The sequence below is a fragment of the Nelumbo lutea genome, chromosome 3 (genome assembly GCF_056320005.1).
Source record: "Nelumbo lutea isolate HS-2025 chromosome 3, American lotus-T2T, whole genome shotgun sequence".
NCBI classification, from domain to species: domain Eukaryota; kingdom Viridiplantae; phylum Streptophyta; class Magnoliopsida; order Proteales; family Nelumbonaceae; genus Nelumbo; species Nelumbo lutea.
Genome location: NC_142686.1, coordinates 105,792,820 through 105,812,048, shown reverse-complemented (window position 1 = coordinate 105,812,048; position 19,229 = coordinate 105,792,820). Strand labels below are relative to the sequence as shown.

At 38.6% G+C, this 19,229-nt stretch overlaps 2 protein-coding genes and 1 pseudogene across 3 annotated transcripts; all 3 read right to left on the bottom strand.

The window, feature by feature from the left end:
• Positions 1–644: 644 nt before the first annotated feature.
• Positions 645–11,522, bottom strand: LOC148867376 (rRNA-processing protein). Its single transcript, XM_088979610.1, has 3 exons — positions 11,037–11,522; positions 9,458–9,570; positions 645–1,154 (listed from the first exon to the last, which is right to left on the bottom strand). Exons 1-3 carry the CDS (start codon positions 11,206–11,208, stop codon positions 879–881), a joined length of 561 nt encoding a protein of 186 aa, XP_088835736.1. The 5' UTR covers positions 11,209–11,522; the 3' UTR covers positions 645–878.
• A 347-nt stretch (positions 11,523–11,869) lies between these two features.
• Positions 11,870–13,410, bottom strand: LOC148867375 (tyrosine/DOPA decarboxylase 5-like; annotated as a pseudogene).
• An 882-nt stretch (positions 13,411–14,292) lies between these two features.
• LOC148867374 (bidirectional sugar transporter SWEET14-like) lies at positions 14,293–16,392 on the bottom strand. Of its 2 annotated transcripts, none has more exons than XM_088979607.1 (6): positions 16,181–16,392; positions 16,042–16,078; positions 15,735–15,945; positions 15,263–15,424; positions 15,005–15,124; positions 14,293–14,889 (listed from the first exon to the last, which is right to left on the bottom strand). In XM_088979607.1, the coding sequence occupies exons 1-6, from the start codon at positions 16,230–16,232 to the stop codon at positions 14,656–14,658; spliced, it is 816 nt and encodes a 271-aa protein (XP_088835733.1). In that variant the 5' UTR covers positions 16,233–16,392; the 3' UTR covers positions 14,293–14,655. The 2 variants fall into 2 exon arrangements, with proteins under 2 accessions (XP_088835733.1, XP_088835735.1); XM_088979609.1 differs by having other exon boundaries at positions 14,293–14,873; positions 16,181–16,391.
• Positions 16,393–19,229: the final 2,837 nt, after the last annotated feature.

Genomic DNA, 19,229 nt, shown 5'->3' with positions numbered 1-19,229 from the left:
AATTGGAAGGGCCATTCTAGACCCCTTTTCCTATAAACCAAATGGAGTCAATGGACCTTAAAAGTTCACTTCCATGTACAAAGTTTTTAAAACTAGTTTAACATTTAGAGTGGTTTTCGTTCAAAACTCTCGATATTATTAAGTTTGAAGTAGAGCTGTCAGCTGTATTTAATTACAATTTACAAATAAAATGAAAACAAAAAACAAATAATGAATAATTTCCACTTTCCAGAAAAAAATATTGTTTTCCAAAGTTTTCTGGTTAAACTTGGAATAGACATGTAAAATCTAAATGGTTGGTACCGGGGAAACATGCTTCAAGAATCCAGTCAAGATTAGAGGGGATAAATAAATGTTGCGTTGGGAAAACGTCTCTCCTAACTTACGACTCCAAAGTCCTACCCCACCAAAAAAAAAACGAGGAAAGAAGAAAACGTCTCTCCTAACTAGCGTGTGATCAAACACCTGATCATACCATGTTTTTTGCTGTCTAAATGAAACATACCAACCAACACAGCTGGTAATGGCACATGCCTGTCGAAGTTATTCATGACTGCCACTGGGGAAGAATTGGCGCATAAAAAGTGCTCGGTAAAATGGATTATTGTAACAAGTGCCCTTCCCCTCACGAGATAAGTACTCAGTTTTTAGTGGCACTTATTCCAACAAATGGATAATGGTAATTAATTATACACTCAGACTCGGTTTTTAGATTTTACTTTACATGTTCTACATGGCTTTCAATGTTGAATCATTTGTGACAACAGAAGAGTCTTCCAAAGTGATAACTATTTCTCTTATCTGAGTACTTCATACATGATTTTCCAGTTGGGATGCCAAAAACTTTGGGATGAAAAGCAGTAAGGCATATAATGAACCTAACTATTAGAAGCCTGAATACTCTCCAAGAGATGCTCAATTCTGTACTTCATGACAGGCTGACCTGACCGTGTTTTCTTGAACATCTTCTCCCTTAGAGTCTTTCTACGAGCTTGGACTCTTTCTCTCTCTTCCTTCTTTGCATGAACAATTGCTTCTCTCTCCATTCTTGCCTTCTCTTCCTCATGTTTCTTCTTGTATAGCTCTTCCAAACCCTGTGATTTATTCTTCTGCTTCTTAATTGTCTTGATACCATCTCCAGTTTCATTGTGGCCCTGTAATGGCAAATACAAAATAATTTCCTTACTGTTAAACAGTACAAACTAATCCACACTCAATAGGTGTACATGTTATTGCAGATAACGAGCAGTATGGCAATAATGAACTGGAGATACTTCACTTTCAGTAGTTCCTCTCCTGTTATATTCTTGGATTATTTAAAAATGGTATTCAAGCTTACTTTTGCAATCCTAGCTTCTGGCTTGTTAACCCAAGAATTATCATTGACTAGACATCTACATTTTTTGGTTCATTCCAGATCAGTGCATGTGAAACCATACAGATTTTGGAAAGCAACACACTAGATATGAGCATGGTTTAGAATGCTGACATATTTCTTGATTTTTCCATGACATGCTTTACCGGCACAAAACATTACCAAACTATTTCCTAAAATATTCGTCAATGCTTTAATATCTTCTGTATTGTTTTCAACAGATTTTACTTAGTTAATCAGATGAATATAATGTTTTCAATTTACATTTACATAGATATCCAAATAATTTGCTTCGATATGATCCTTTTCTCTTTAAAACCATTCCTAATTCAAGTTTATCATTATAAATGACTCTTTCCTTCGTATTTTCCTTTATAAAATATTCTTAGTCATAAATAGTTTAATAAAAATAGTCAATGCTTTAATATTTTTAATATTTTAAACTGTTTTGGAAGGTAAAAACATAATAGCATAATAAACATATTTATATATAAGCCATTACTCTTATCACACAGTTATAATGCCAGCAATATGGAGCAAACTGTTGGGTAATAAAGAAAATGCCTAAAAATGAGTATGGCAAAATGCAAATGTTAAGATTGACGAGTAGAAATACTAGAAAGGATAATATCAGAAATGAGCCTAGTTGAAAGAACCTAGGAGTGTCTCTAATAGGTGATAAAATGAGGAGAAGTAAACTATGTTGGGTTGGGCATGTATAGAAAAGGCCACCAATGTGGAGCAAAGTGTTGGGCAATCAAAAAACATGTCTAAAAAATAAGTATGGAAAAAATGCAAAAATTAAGATGGATGAATAGAAATACTAGAAAGGATAGTATCAGAAATGAACCTATCCGAAAGAACCTAGATAGGTGATAAAACAAGGAAAAGGTGGGGATGGGGCAAGAGATGGCAGTGGAGACAGGGAAGGTCGGGAGGGTGAGATAGGAAGTGAGGAAGAAGTAAAAGGAAATAAAAGAATTCTGGAAATTCTTGAATGCCTGTTAAAGGAAGTAGTTGGGAGCAATAAACAGAAGGAAGGGCCAGAGGGAATTAGAATAGAAGAAATTAAGGAGAATGGGGACAAAGGTGAGGAAACAGAACAAGGAGGGAAGAATAAAAAGTCAAAAGAAAGAGAGTTGACTAGTGAGGATTCCGTGGCAGCTTTTGTGCAGAAGTTGGGATGTAAAGTGAAAAATCCAAATGACTTAAAAATGTTTCTACAATTTTTATAATCTAATAAAGCATTCTGTTATTGATAAAAAAAAGTTTCTACATAAAAAGGGAGAAGTGAGGGTAAGAGGAATATGGGGTCAAGAGTACAGCGGAATGAAGATCATAAGTTGGAATGTCAGAGGGCTAGGAAATGCTAGGAATAGAGCAGTAATAAAAGAGGCCATTAAGAAAATAGACCCGGATGTAGTTCTCTTGCAGGAGACTAAAAGAGCAGATTTTGATATCAAATGGGTAAGAAGTGTTTGGAGAGGTAGGGGGATTAATTGGGCATTTCTGCCCTCATGGGGGTCTGCAAGGGGTGTTGTGACAATGTGGAAGAAAGAAGTACTGGAGGGTAAGGAGCAGCTGATAGGCCAATTTTCAGTTTCCCTGAAATTTAGACAGGTGGAGGATGGGTTTGAATGAGTGTTAACCAATGCCTATAGACCGAATGACTATAGAGAGAGGAGGCAACTAGGGAAGAATTGGCTGATATAAGGGGTTTGTGGGAAGGACCTTGGTGTTTAAGAGGTGACTTCAATGTAATCAGATTCTTGGAAGAAACAAATAGTACTAGGCAGAGGTCAACCATGAGCATGAGAAAATTTAATCAATTTGTGAATGCCTATGGACTTAAGGAAATCCCATTGTCACATAGCGGTCTTACCTGGTCCAATCTCCAAGTGAACCCAATCTGTTCCAAGTTGGACAGGTTCTTGTTTTCAAATGACTGGGAAGAACATGGGGGAAGTTTGAATTCTAGAACACTCCCAATTGGCCTATAGTAATTTGTAAGGAGGAGATGAGAAATGCAAGCACCACCCCCTTTAGATTTGAAAACATGTGGCTTGGACACCCAGGTTTTATTAAGAAGGTCAAAGATTTGTGGCTTGAGAGTAATCCAACAATGAAATGGAGTGGAATGAAGTTTCATAAAAAACTCCAACATCTGAAGGGTAGAATCAAGGAGTGGAATCTGTTAGAGTTTGGGAGACTAGTGGAAAAGAAACAAATGGTGACTGCACAAATTGAGGCATTGGATAGTAAGGAAGGGAGGGGATGTTTTACAGAAGAGGATAAAGAGCAGAAATGGAATCTGCGCAAACAATTAGAGGACTGTCTTTTGCAGGAGGAAATAGGTTGGAGACAAAAGTCAAGGTGCAAGTGGTTGAAAAAGGGGGATAAAAATACCAAGTTTTTTCATGCAATGGCAAATGGAAGGAGTTGAAAGAATTATATCTCAAGTTTGGAGATTGAAGGGGCAACAAATTTCAATCAAAGTGAAATTGCAGGGGCTTTTGCAAATCATTTTAGGTCTATCTTTAGAAGACCCCTAAACAATAGGGTTTGGATTGAAGGATTGGAATGGCCTACACCGAAGTTGGAGGAAAAGGAATGGCGGGAAAGGAAATTTGATTTGGAAGAAATAAAGGAGGCAGTGTTCTCTATGAACAGATCAAAGGCACCAGGCCCTGATAGTTTTACGATGACTTTTTATCAGGATTGTTGGGAGATTTTAAAAGAGGACCTAAGGATAGTGTTTGATGAATTTTATTCTCGAGGATGATAAACCCGGGGCTAAATTCCACATTCAGTGCCTTGGTTCCCAAGAAAAGGAATGCAAGTCACCCAAGGGACTATAGGCCGATCAGTTTGGTAAACAACCTTTGTAAGATCATCACTAAGGTGCTGTCCATTAGAATTAGAAAAGTGCTCCCAACAATCATAACAAACAACCAATGAGCTTTTGTGAAAGGGAGGCAGATAACCGATCAAATACTTGTTGCAAATGAGAGTTTGGAGGAGTTCGAGAGATCCAAGAAAAAAGGGGTGGTTTGCAAACTAGACTTGGAAAAAGCTTATGATATGGTGGATTGGTCTTTCTTGTTGGAGGTGATGGTCAACTTTGGGTTCGGAGAAGTGGTGTAAATGGGTGATGGGATGCATCAAGAAATGCCATTATTCCATTTTGATAAATGGGGCAGTGGTGGATTCCTTTTCAACTTTGAGAGGAACAAGACAGGGAGATCCTCTTTCCCCATTCTTATTCCCGATGGTTGCAGAGGTTTTGGGAGATTAATTTCTAGAGCAGACTCCAGGGGCTTAATAAGAGGATGGAGAGTTAGAAGGGAGAATGTGCCACTCACTCATTTGCAATTTGCAGATGACACAATACTTTTCTGTGAATGAGGGGACCTAAATAGGGGAGAGGGAGAGGGAGATATTGGAGTGTACAAACATCTTGGAGTGTGCAATTTCTAATTGGCCCATAAATTACCTTGGTTTGCCATTGGGAGATAACCCTAAGAAAGATGAATTTTGGAGTCCGATTGTGGGGAGATTTGAAAAGAGACTTGCAACTTGGAAGAAGAACTATTTGTCTCTTGGTGGGAGAATCACTTTAATTAGGTTTACCCTAGCTAACCTTCCTATTTACTTTCTATCAGTCTTTAAGATTCCAGCTAAGGTGGCTAGCAGGTTAGAAAAACAAATGAGAGATCTCCTTTGGGAGCCGGGGGAGGAGAAGAAGGACCATAGGGTTAGGTGGGAGCAGTGATTTAAAAGGTGCGCCTAGGCGCATTTTAGGGTAGGCGCCTTGCCCAGGTCCTAGGTGTAGCCCGTTCAAGGCGTGCACCCAGGCATGCGCCTTTTGAAAATTTGCCGCTTTTTCCTGTTTTTTGAGTTTGGCGGCTAGGCCAGGGGCTCTGCCCCTAGACCCCCGTGCCACGCCCTTCAAGGCAAGCCCAAACAAGTCCATGTTAGGGTCTTAAATTCTTAGTTTTCACACAAAAAGTAATAATTTTATAGTTTTAATTGCTTTTAAGAAGATATTTTATTAGGATGAATGAATGGACAACATTACCAAATAGGGGATTCTTGAAGCTCCGATCTTGTTTGGGCTTGCCTCGACGGGCGTGGCACAAAGGTGGCTTGTAGAATTAGGAATGTAATGTCACATTAGCTACTTGATGCAATTGAGAAAAAAAAGAGATTGTGGGTTTTATATGGTTGAAAATGTTTTATATGTTTGATTTCATTTTTAAATTCTCATTTGAATATGCTTTACTATTATACTTATGTATTTTAATTTTAGATAATAGGTTTTTTAAAACATTTATTTTAAAACTTAAGTTTATATTTTTATTAATATTATTTTATAATTTTTTGCATTTTTTTTATTTTGTATCTTTATTTTTTAAATTGTGTGCCTCGCCTTGCACCTTGTGCCTCAGGCGCAAAATGGCCCTTGCACCTTTTTTGCACCTTGCGCTTTTAAAACACTGGGTGGGAGATGGTTTGTAGGAGCAAGAGGGAAGGAGGTCTGGGTATTGGGAATATAAGGAGTAGGAATTTGGCACTACTAGGGAAGTGGCTGTGGAGATTTTCTCTAGAGAAGGATAAACTGTGGGTGAAGATAGTGGGCAACATTCATGGGGTAGCAGACAATGGATGGGACTCTGGGATTGTGGCAAGGACTACAAGAGCAACACCTTGGAAAGCTATTCAAGCTATTTTGCCTTTGTTCTCTCCATGGATCAGGTATGACTTGCACTCAGGTAGCCTCATCAATTTTTGGGAACATATATGGATTGGGGACTCCCCTTTAAAAGATCACTTTCCGAGTCTTTTCACTCTTTCCACTCTTAAAAATGAACTAGTCTCCTCCTTCCTTGTTCCTTCTAACTCAACTTCTGGGTTCAGCTGAAACTTGGGCTTTAGAAGGGAAATTAGGGACACAGAATTTGATTATGTCTTATCCTTGCTATCCATTCTTGAAGGGGTTTTTTTAGATCCTACAAAGACAGACAACATAACTTGGTCTCTCACCCCCTTTGGTTCTTTCACATGTGCTTCCTTCTTTGAAGCTCTAGCTCAACCTCCTTTGGGTCTGTCCTTCCCTGATAAAGAGGTGTGTCTTCCTATACCCCCTAAGGTTGGGAGTTTCTGTTGAAAAGCCTTTTTGGAAAGAGTTAATACATGTGATCTACTTCAAAGAAAAAGACCCAATAGTTGTTTGTGCCCTCATTGGTGTACTCTCTGCAAAGCTGATGGTGAGTCTGAATACCATTTACTGATTTCCTATCGATTTACTAAAAGCACTTGGGAATGGTGTACTTCTTTATTTGGGTGCAGGTGGGCCCCCCCTTTGAATGTGCAGAGTTTATTCAGGTTCATGCCTAGTTGGCCAACAAAAAGGGCCAAGGCTATGTGGAGATGTATGAGGGCTGCAATATGCTGGACAGTTTGGGAGGAGAGGAACTCACGGATATTCTCAGAAAAGGAGAGAACCTTGGAAGTAATATTGGAGGTAATCCATATTAGGGTGATACATCGGCTGAAAACTTCGGCCTTGTTTGCAGACTTCTCAGTAGATGAGATGGTAAAAAACTAGAACGAAATTGCAAAATTAGCCTCAGCTAAGAAGGCATCACTCTCTTGCTGGAGTCCCCCATCTAATGGCTTTCTTAAACTAAATTTTGATGACAGCAATATGGGTAATCCAGGTCCATCTGGAATAGGGGGAGCAATAAGAGATGAACATGGAAATCTGTTAGCTATGTTTTCAGGACCAATTGGGGAAGGAGATTCCTTGAGGGCTGAGATTCTTGCAGCCCTTAGAGGGGTTCGAAGAGCCAAGGAGATGCAAATTAGAAAGCTGATTATTGAAGGAGATTCTGAAGTGGTGGTGAACTGGTTAAAAGAAGATAACTCAAGGATATGGAAGTACAACAATGAAAAACGAAAATTTAAGTGGCTGGCTAAGGATGTTGAAATTCAATACAAATGGGTTAAGAAAAGTGCAAACTCACGGGTAGATGGTTTAGCTAGGCAAGGGATTAATAGAACCTCTTTGTTTTGGGCTTTATTGTAATTGTATTTGATGCTTACAGACTGTTATAGGGAGCTAAGATTGTTTAGCCCCCTTGCTTTTTAATTCTTCTTAATTTTAATGAATACATTACATTTACAATTATTGATAAAAAAATAAATAAATAAAACAAGGAAAATTAAACTATGTTGGTTTGGTCATGCATAAAGGTCATCTACAACACCAATAAGAAGTGATCTATTACAAGTAGACCTGTTCATGGGCCGGGTGGCCCGACGAGCCGGCCCGGCCCGGCCCAGCCTGACCCAATAAATTCGAGCCGGGCTCGGGTTTTGTAAAAATAGCCCGGCCCGAGCCCGGCCCAGTCCGACCTAATATTAAACTAAAAATTAGTTATGTGATTATGTCCATTTGAATAAATTTTTTGATTTAAGAATGTAAAATTGTGTTTTAAAATATAAAAGAAAGGGAAAAATACCATCTTGTAGGCCCATTGTTCATTTAAATAGGAAAAAAAATACCATCTGAATTTTTAATTCTAATTTGAATAGGGAAAATTGTTTTTTTTTTCAATTAGGTCAGACTTCGGAATCGAGCTCGGGTTTCGGGCTTTTTACCAGGGCCGGGCTCCGGCCCAAGTTATAGGCCCGTTGGTCGGGCCGGGCTCGGGCTCGGGCCTAGTATATTTTCATTAGTGACAAGTGAAAGCCCGGTCCGAGCCCAGTCCGGCCCGGCCCATGAACAGGTCTAATTACATGTTAAAAGGACATGGATTGAAGTACAGAGAAATGATTCAAGGGTCCACAACTTAGCAATAGATATGACACTAAACAGGATGGAATGGCAGCACAGGATTAATGTCATCATCATCATCATCCAAGACTTATCCCACCAATCATATGGGGTTGGCTATCCTGTTTTTCCATTTCATTTTCTTTAATGTACCCAACCCTAGATAGTTGGGACAAGGCATAAAATGTTAAATAAGATATAGTAAAATAATATTTATAATTAAAATATAATAAAATTTTAAACCCTTCAAAATCTATCTAAGGGAGAGGCTATCTTAAAATGGTTTAATCATTTTAAAAGCATAATTTTTATCATTTTACAATGATAAATGCATTTATAAACCTCTCCCTTATAATGGTTTAATCATTTTAATAGCATAATTTTTATCACTTTACAATGATAAATGCATTTATAAGAGTCCCCCCCCCCCCCCCCCCCCCCCCGACCCTCTTTAGAACTAAGGGAGAGGCTATCTTAAAATGGTTTAATCATTTTAAAAGCATAATTTTTATCACTTTACAATGATAAATGCATTTCCATCAAAACTGATTCATCCTCCCCTCCCTCTCGCTCTCACTCCCTCTCCCTCCTCTTGCACATGCCACTCAGCTGGTATTTTTTATGGAGAGACTTCATTGACACTACTTTTTTTTATCAATAACAGAATTTCATTAAAAATATTTAAAAATTACAAGACAGGGAGAGGTAAACTTTCTCAACTCTCGACAGACAAAAAACTGTTACAATTAAGCCCAAAACAGCTGGTTCCTCCCCACCTCTTGTTTTGCTAAGACATCAGCAAACCATTTGCTGCCAAATGAAACTTATAACAGCTGAAGTAGCTGAATTGAATGACATCTTGTTTTGTCTTTTAGTGGGTACAATATTTAATTAATAAAAATTCAAGTGTATAAAAATCAACCCAACTTTAACTTCAGCCATTAAGAAGCTCACAACCTCCTTAAAAATCAATGCAAATTGGACTGGCTTTAACAGAGATTTCTGTAATTAATATATAATCCTCTGACATGGTCCATGTCAACATTTTTTTTTTATCAGCGCCCACGTCCACAAAGTTAACATGAGAAATGATAGGTAAGCTGGTATAAGCAGTTAACATGAAAAGCTTACAAAAATGTTATACAAATACTAGCAGAAAATAATAGAAATAGGTTAATAACCAGAGAAACTACAAATACAAAGAGATAACAAGCAGATAATCTGCAAAAAATAAGTATTAATACCTCCAGTAAATTTGTCGCTGCAGAAAGCTGATTGTCTGTTCCATTTTGCTGCTTCATCAACTTCTTGTACCTTTTCGCATATTTTGCATTGTTGTAGAACTCTCTTTGCTTTTCTGAAAATAAGGGAAAGTTTCATAAATAGGCAATAATAGATAAAAAGCTGGAAACTAATTAATCTAGATGATTCAACTAGTGGACCAGTATTCCAAAAAAGAACAATCCCAGACTTTCAGAATGTCTAAAGATTACAATCATTTAACGTAAGGCAATCAATGTTTTAAAACGCAGAGGCGTGACACAAGGCGACCACTACCTAGAGGCATGGTGCGTTTTAAAATGTGGGGGCAATAGATGGCCCCCCAGCCAAGGGGGCCTAGGGGCTTTGCCTCCGGCCCACTTTCCTTCCCCTTATTTTTTCTTCTTCTCTTTCTCTTTCTTTTTCTTTCCCTTCCCTTTCTTTTTTTTTTTTTCCATTTTTTCTTTCTTTCTTTTTTTTTTTCTGTCCTTTTATATGAAATGTGAATGAGGCGCACGCCTCATGCAAAAGGCATATGAGGTGTACACCTCAGAGGTATCAGCACCTCTGGCATACACGGCAGGGCGTTTTGGGGGCAATCGCTCCAGGTGTACACCTCCCACACCTTTTAAAACACCGAAGGCAATATCTGTGGATGTTCAGAATAGTCTACATTGGTTAGTTGACGAACTATATTTCAGTTACAATAGGTTGTAGCAACATGAATAAATGGTACACCTAGTTACCAACTTATTAAAGCTACTGATTGCCCATGCTGCTACCATCTATTGCACTTTGTACATCCTATTACCAACTTATTGCAGGTTTGTAACTCCACTGGGTAAAGATGGTCTCATTTGATGCATAATCAAAACAGACTGGCAATGCAATTGAGGATCGTATATTGATTTTCCAGCAAAATATTATGGCCTCTCAAGTGACAGCACTAGCATATTAAACAAGGTTTGGAGTTGAGGACCATATTGCTGGAATGAGTACCTTGCAGCTCCTCTCGCATCCTCAATTGAAGTTGCATTTCATACTTTCTACCTATTTTATGTCCTATCTTTGATTCTTTGAACTGTTAATTGTAAGAACAATCATTTTAATCTGGGTCACTTTTAATGCGATGAACTAATCAAATAACAATTAATCCATTTTTGTACATGACACTTGAAGTCTCTATGACTAGGCGGTCCTCTGCTGAAAGGTCGCAATCAGGATTGAGGAGGCTGTTGCTTACAAGCCCTAAAATGTTGAAATGATATCTAGTTTTTTGATTAGTTTGAAATGACATCGAGTTCGATGTTGGGTTCCACCTATGTGGTCTCTAAATCCACTACATTTTCAATTCATAGGGATTTTAACGAACTTAGACAGTTCAGTCTTAAAGGTTCCTCACCACTCACCATTTCAGTTTAAAACCCTATTAAACAGAAGCAAGAAGTGTAATAAAAGAAAAAGGGGGAAAAGAGATTTTGGAAAAAAAAAACCTAAAATTGAAGAACACAAAGATGACGGAATTAAATAATAAAAAGCAGGGGTTTAGCAGGAAATAATTACTGATAAGGGCTGGATTGTAGTCTATGCTCTTGGATTTCGCATTCGCGAACGCTTCGAGAGACAAACCTCCTCCTCCCAGCCTCTTCTTCTTCTTCTTATTGATTGATTTCGAGATCGAGCTGCTAAGATTCTCTCCGTTCCCATTGTACTCTTCCGATTTTCGGTTCTTCATCTCCACAAACTTCGACAAAAACCAAAACAAAGAAACAAGGATAGAGAGTAATTCGTACAAGTAGCAGAAGACAAGAAGAAGAAGAAGAGAGAATGAATTGTTGGGCCGGAGTTGTATTGGGCCAGTTGGCCCTTGAGTTCAATTTGCGTTTCAAGTATGGTATTTTGGGAGTTGAGTTTGGGCTTTGGTCTGGGCTGTGTTACTTGCAATGACCAATGATGGACATCATGGGTTGGTTCATGGAAATGGAAAGTAGGGTTCGCATCTGCCCCCCCATAGACTTGCTCCCCAAAAACGTTCCACGAAACTTAGGCGTGACGCGCGTCATGACACACGCGCATTAAATGACTTGTGCGATCTCTATTTCACGCCGTTTGTATCACGTCCGTTAATTCCTTCTCGCCCAAAAGGGTTTCTTCTCCCATTCTAACTACTTTCTCCTATTCTACTGTGAACTGAATCGTTATTGTAAAATCAATAATAATTTGATAATTTCACAGTAGAAACAATTCGATGTAGATGATTTAATAGATACAAAAGAAATTTAAGAAAAAAAAATTACAGATGATGAATACGAACAAAATTAATGAACCCAAGTAATTAATTTCTTTTATTTTTTCCTGGGTCTAACTCTTTATTTTCGTAAGTTTGAATTAAACCCTCAACTCCACGAATACGGAGTGGTTGTCGCAGGTCGCCACCTTAATAAGCACGCTTTGAGAATGGCCTCTACATGTTCCTACACTACCTTCCATGCCAAGTTCACATGGCGGTCCTCCGTAAGGCTTGCACCAACAGCGAGCCTGATCATGTAAACACCCCCAACCACCGCATGCGTCATGTATATGCACCCAACCGAGTTGATCGACTCCAGCAACTTACGGTTGATCTCTCGTTTGCACGTTCCAACTCTGACGATTGCCTGAGCGTCTCATCCTCATGATCCTTCACCGGCGGTGGTAGCGGCCGGAAGCATACCATCGCGAAATTCCTCGGCACCACAATCTCAAACCTCTTGTCCATGGTTACCTTCTTAGCCATTTTCACGTGGGTCCGAAGGAAATTTCTTAGGTTGGCCACACCATAGCTCCGAAGCACCATCCAGAGCTTCATGGCTCGGAATCGACGACTGAGGGCTACTTGCCAGTCTTTGTAGTCTATCACTTGCTTTGTTCCTCAAACACTCATGGTTGACAGGGCCCTAACGCTAGGGTCCTTGACCCAAAGGCGAAAGCAATTGAAAGTGGTGAAGAACCACTTGTGTGCATTGAAACTGAACGAGTCTGCATCCTCTACCCCATTGATGAAGTGTCTGAACTTAGGAATATGCATGCACTTCCGGCGTATGCTGCGTCGATGTGAACTCAAACTCCATACTCTTTGGCCACTGCGCATAGAGGAGCAATTGGGTCGACGGCTGTCGATGATGTAGTACCGACACAGAGGAATAATGGGATGTGCCCAGCTTGTATATCTGCTTGGATTGCAGACCGAAGAGATTTGGGGGCCAGCCCGAATGAGGTGGCCTTACTCGTTGCAACGGCATGGAAGTTGTTTGGAAAGATCCCTGCAATCTAGGCAGCTTTCTGGAGTGCACAGTGGGTCTGATCTGATCCATAAACCACCAACTTCCCTATGTTCTCCCTACCAATTCTGTTCAACATCCGATCTCTGGCTGCTATGAGAGTGCACAGGATGGCTTTGCAGGTAGTCCCTTGTAGCACACCACCACTGTTTCCAGAGAAGAGGAAAGACTTGGGGAACTTAAGCATCTTGCCAAGCCAATCCATGACTATGCACTCCAGCTCTGTGGCCACCGGCAACAACATCTAGTTGAACCCAACAACATTAAATCCGGTGCTAAGCATTTCGCTGAGAAAACCAGCGACGCTATCGTTGGAAGGGAAGTAAGCGTAGTAGTTAGGGGGCACCGAGAAAACCACTGACGCTTACTTCCCTCCATTATAGAATGCTTACCTTCTCGTCGTTTGTATGGCCGACGGAACTCGAAAGAGTTTATCTCCGTTGGGTGGGTTATGAAAGGGGGCGCCAAGGTTTTAGTTCATAGTAGAATAGGAGAAATAATACCCAGAATGGGAGCAAAAGCCCTTTTGGGCGAGGAGGAATTAACGAACGTGATACAAACGGCGTGAAATAGAGACCGCACGAGTCATCATAGTGCGCGTGTGTCATGACACGCATCACGCCTAAGTTTCGTGGGACGTTTTTGGGGGGCAAGTCTGTGGTGGCCTGGGGGGTGTGGGTGTGTGTGTGTTGGGGGGGGGGGGATGCAAAACCCTGGAAAGTTGGCTGGTTGGGACTACCATTTGGTATCATTTATTTTAGGGAGAATGATGAATCGTCAGATCAGAATTTTATAGCCCTAAAGTACAAGGGGAATGCATCTCATGGTGAATTGATGTCAAATTCAGGATGTAGTTTATAGGGGGAGAAGGCTACTAGGGGGGCTGGAATTCAGAATTCTGCATTGTGTGTATTCGTACTTTGGAGGGACTAATTTAGATTTCAAACTTTGAGAAAATGTCAATCATGAGCAGAAACATGACATTTGCTTGCATCGTTTAAGATCAAATAAAATAATGAAAAATGAGATCCTCCAATTATACAAGAACAAAAGTGTTTTTTTTGGCAAAATACAGGGGTTATTTTAGAGCCAAAAATCCTTGAATAAATACTTAAAATAAGTGGTGGGATTGGACAATAAGTGCTTATTTTTGGCAAAAAAAGTCCTGAATAAATACTAAAAAATAAGCAACTTTGGGGCTACTTATTTTAATCACTTATTGAATAAGTGCTTTTTTTTGCGGGACAAAACTGTCCCTACAATATTTTAAAATTTGCATCCATTGGCGCTCCTTATTGAGAAGACAATAGAACCCGGTTGGGATGTGCTGTGAGGAGCCAATGCGAATTCAATAAAAATCTCATTTGGGAGGGCTTTTGGGGTGATTGAACTGCACTGACTGAGCTGCTTCCAGATTTTTACCAAGCATGGCTTGATGACTTTCCGGGTTTATGGATTCACACAATCCCATTATAAACAGAAGAAAATGACACCATAAATGCACAATAATGAGGCATTGATAATTTGGTTACTATAATCATTTATACTTGCACCCTTTGGGAATTTGATCAAATTTAACAGAAAAAGAAAATAGAAAAGCTTTTAGGGCTTTAGCACTTATTCATCTAGTGCTTTCTATTAGGTTTTTTTCTTTTCTTTTTGATTTGTAGCTCTAAAAGGCATTTCTTCTTCCCTTGGAGCACATATGTTGTGGGAAGATGGATGGATGGAAGAAAACGAACAACCCCACTTGGAAAAGAATAAGCAACTGTATGGTGAAGGTGTAAAAAATTCAAGCTGGTAGGCAATTCCCCATGGAGGTGCTCTATATATTTCAGATCTTCCTTGCATATATGGATGTTCTACACATTGAATTCGGCCGGTGCAGCGGCATTGCCCATCTGGCGGTTCGCTTCATTGTACTGTAGTTGATCGCCTCTTGGTTGTGCCTTCAGTTCTTCTGTGGTGATGGAATTGATGTTGGGGTTCAACTGAGGCAGCTTCACTTCACATTTGAAGTCCTTTTTTGTGTCCTTGTAGACCATGTAGAGGATCATTTGAGTGATTCCAAATGCAAACCCTAGCACATTTGGTATCTAGTCATCAGAGAGATACAATTAATCAGGAATTATATTTGAAGTCTTGGCAATATTTCTTTCATCTGATGATCAGTCATAATACATACAAAACTGTAGGCTCAGCTAGACTTACTGCTATATATAAATCATTCTTCAACAAACCATAGCAGAACCACAAGACTGCACAGAGGGTGAGAAAGAAGGACAATAAGAAGGGCATGAACTCTACACTTTTTGTTCTGATCACCTGCCTCTGAAACCATAATCATCAGTTTTTAGCAACTGGTGATTCAATCTGAATAATCCAACTCATTTACAACCCTAATTCAAACAAGTGTTTTGCTGAAGAGTTAATGAATGAAAGATTGGTGAAAATAAGTGGTAGTAGTACCATGATGCTAAGAGGAGAAACAAATACACTGATGGAGAAGCCAGCACAGATCCATCCCACAACCATAACTTGCCTTGAACCATTGGTAAGTAGGAAGGTTAACAGTAAGATCAGTCCATAGGCTCCAACATTCAAAAGTAGTAGCAGCTTCAAGGTAAAGACCTGGAAAGGCCATCAAAACACCTCTAATCATTTGGAGAACAACCACAAACCCAATAATTGAATTAAGAAGAAAAAGAAAGAAAAAATTTGTTTTAGGGATCATGGACAGTCATCTCTGTTGATCCACCAAACCCATCATCTCTCTAGGCATACATAACCATCTCTGTTGATCCACCAAACCACAAACCCAACAATTCATGGGTGTCATGTCAATATGGTAGTAGTTTTTGCTATATGAGTAATGAATTTGTCTGTGAGAACTGAGAATTGGCATCAAATAATGAATAACAAGGAAGGAAGAGCAACCCACCCTTGCCTCCTTGGGTGCATAAACCAGGTAGATGGTTATGTATATGGCTTCTATGCTGCATCCAATGCCATTAATGGTTTCAAGCATAGCTCCTTCGTTCTTGAGCATCGCATAGTATATCCATAACATGGCACTCAGTAATGCTACCACATATGGTATTGATTGAAATCCTTCTGTGGATTTCTTCTTATAAATCCTATAAAAGGTGGGCCTATAATGGAAAACAAAAGACAGATTAAACACCAGTTTATTGGAAATTTGCACTGTTTTTCAAAACAACTCTAGCGATTAGTATCATGGAGCTTACACTGGAGCCAGGTACACCATGAATGATACAATATTACCTTTTGAAACAGAAAAATACAGAAGATCCATCAGAGAGAAGCAAAATGATTTCTAAAAGAGATCAAATTCAATTGGAAGAAATGGAAGTTAGTGTATGGTACCTAGAAGGCCAAAGGCAAAAGCCAAGGTATGAATGGTTATATGAATTGCCATTCTTGTGGGGTTGATGAAGCTCTTTGTGTTGGTGAAGGTGAACCCCTTGAAACAACAGAAAGAGCTTAGTCAGAACTTCTCAACTGGTCTCCATTTATAGAAGCACAAAACAAAAGAGTGAGGTTATGGGCTTGCTTTCAGCTTTGAGCATTGAAATACAGGACAAAATTCACATGCACAGACCTCTTATAGGCCTCCATTGCATATGGGCTGTCTAGAATAACTTCCCACAAGTGCCCAAACCATGTTGGGCTGGGCTACACAATTAGAATGACAGTTGAAATTTTCCTTTAAGTCTGTGAGCCCATCCGCAGATGGGAGGCTAGGCTTGTTTGGCCTTAAGCGCAATTTCAATCAGTTAATTATGCCATATTTCTCAAAATTTTGATATAAACTTTATCTTTTAGAAGACAATTAAAGTAAATGTACTTGTTTCTGTTTCTAGGAATTACTTTTCATCTAAAATTAGGCCCTGTTTGGTAGTACATTTGAAAGCCTAAGAAAATAAGAAAAGTCTTGGAACGTGTTTGTTTGGGGTGTTTTTTACTTTAAAAAACATAAAGTAAAATTATAAAAAACACGAAAAGCACAAAATCAGCTTTTAATACTTCATGCTTTTTGACTCTCTGGCATACTTTATACTTTCTAAAACATGTATCAATCACATGTGTAATACTTATACACCCCACCATGTGGTAGCATATACAAATGCCACGTGAAAGCATAGGCATGCAATATCGTTAACTTACTTTTTAGGTGCCACATGACATTCTTCTATGCCGCTATATGGCATCCCCAAATTATTGATTTACATTCAAATACCACGTGACATCCATATATGATACTAGATGACATATACATGTATAAAACGTTTTGTTATATCCAAATACCATCATTTACTTTTACTTTGAAAAATATGTTTTTGAAAAATTTCCATCAAAATGGTTTTTGAAATAAAAGTATAAAACAAAAAATATACCATGTACTTTATATTTTGATGCTGATGAAAGTACAGAGCATAAAATACCACCAAACAAGGCATTAGATTCCAGTAACGGTTCAAAATTTTGCCCAAAAATCTTGAAACACAAAATCTGGTTAATTTGATTCTGTTGGCCTCACATGGAATCAATCAAAATTTTGTGAAATTTTAGTGAAACTGACAAACATGTTTGATAGGTTAAGAAATCCCAATCTTGTCAATCATATTTTGATTGGTTCACTTTAATCATTCAAAACAAAGTGATGGGGCACATGAATGTAGCGTTTAATCATGCTGTGATTGATGGTTCATACTCACATCTACGAAGAGCAACAGAGATGGTGACAATAATTCTCCATGACAGCAAAACAAGAATTTTTCTGTTTGTTTGAAATTGCTGGTTGCAGTCAACTATCAATACATATTCTCTAAAAGTTAATTTTCTTTTCTTTTCTTTGGGCAAATTGTTGAAACCTCCCATGGAGTTTAGTAGTTGCAATCACCTCCCTTGTACTTTTTGACATAGTTGCAAGTGGACTCATTTTGTTAGAATCCTTTAGCAAGAGGCACTAAAATGTATAAAATACCCATGCAATTACTTTTGACCAAAATGTTTATTTTTCTAAATTTTTTATTCATATCAACCACTACCCCAAGTCTCTCCGTTCTCTTTTTTGAAATTGATTTATTTTTCAAACTTGCCCTTTATACCAATAGCTCAAGGGTAAAGCTACAACTTCAAATTCTCATTTTTTTTTATTGTTCATAAAGCTTTTATTTTATTTTTATCCGTAAAAATCAGCCTCAGTAGTAATTGCAACTGCATGGGTATTTTGGACATTTTTATATGTCATCTTTGAATATTCTAACAAAGGGTCTACTTGCAACTATGTCAAAAAAATATAGGGGAGATGATTGCAATTACCAAATTACACTTAATTGTTGCTTGAAGCAATTGAGGACCATGCATTAACTAAATGAAACAGTTAGGCCTTAGCTGAAAACTGATAAGTTGAATTGTGACAACCATCCTTATCTTTTCCATTAAACCAAACTCTGAGATGGCAAGATGATTTCCGTTTCTTTGGGTCATTTATTGCATTCCAAAGGCATTCCAACTTGGGAAGAAAACCCATCAAGGACATCAGTTAGGCCTTATTGTCCTCTCAATGTTCTGGATTTCTTAGGATGGTATGAGCAGCAGTTGGTTTGGTTGAAGCTGTGAAGAAATTGATTGATTAGTTTTATACAAGAAGTCCAGAAACTAGAAAGATAGACAGAAACCAGTGGACGGTGCGTTTACGTGAGCAAAAGATGAAAGGAGGTTGGAGTTTGCACGCGACGAGGGAGGGAGAGTTGGAGAGAGAGAGAGGAGAGAGGAGAGATAATATCCCACTCAGGCCGTTACATTAAAACAGTCTCCACTTGTACAGAACTCTCGCCACTTGCTGAGATCCTCTTGAAACAGAAAATCTTCAGAAGTGTGGACTGGCTTCTGGGCTGTTCCATCTTCACTGATTGATTGTTTGGTAAAAGCCCTAGATGCTCATTAGTGGACATTAAAATAAAGGATAAATTGAATATTACTACCTGTAATTTGGGGCTAATTTTAGACGGGGGGGGGTGTTAGACCACTGATAATTATAATCATCTCCCTTTGACAAAAATGTCCAAAATACTCATCAATTACTAGTAAGGCTGGTTTCAACATAAAAAATAAAATAAAATTTTATAAATAGAGAATTTAAAGTTGCAAGGATAAATTTGAAAAATAAATCAATTTCTAAAAAGAAATTGAAAGAGTTTTAGCTAACGATTAGAAAAATTAGAAAAATAAACATTTTGGTCAAAAGTGTAACTGTATAGGTATTTTGAATATTTTCATGTCTTTTTTAAAGATTCTAATAAAAGGTTGGGCTGAGGTTGAGGTTGAGAAAAGATTGGGCTAGGCTCAAGTTGGGCTAGGTCCAAGCCCAGCCTAATAAATTAAAAACCCCAAACTTTTGGGCCCATGC

Excerpts from the sequence above, each read along its gene's own strand:
- LOC148867376 (XM_088979610.1), bottom strand. The coding sequence starts at position 11,208 with ATGAAGAACCGAAAATCGGAAGAGTACAATGGGAACGGAGAGAATCTT. Across the intron at positions 9,571-11,036 it reads CTACAATCCAGCCCTTATCA|AAAAGCAAAGAGAGTTCTAC; the intron begins GTAATTATTTCC and ends CCTTATTTTCAG. Across the intron at positions 1,155-9,457 it reads CAGCGACAAATTTACTGGAG|GGCCACAATGAAACTGGAGA; the intron begins GTATTAATACTT and ends TTGCCATTACAG.
- LOC148867374 (XM_088979607.1), bottom strand. The coding sequence starts at position 16,232 with ATGGCAATTCATATAACCATTCATACCTTGGCTTTTGCCTTTGGCCTT. Across the intron at positions 16,079-16,180 it reads TTTTGCCTTTGGCCTTCTAG|GTAATATTGTATCATTCATG; the intron begins GTACCATACACT and ends CTGTTTCAAAAG. Across the intron at positions 15,125-15,262 it reads TTTCTCCTCTTAGCATCATG|AGGCAGGTGATCAGAACAAA; the intron begins GTACTACTACCA and ends TTATGGTTTCAG.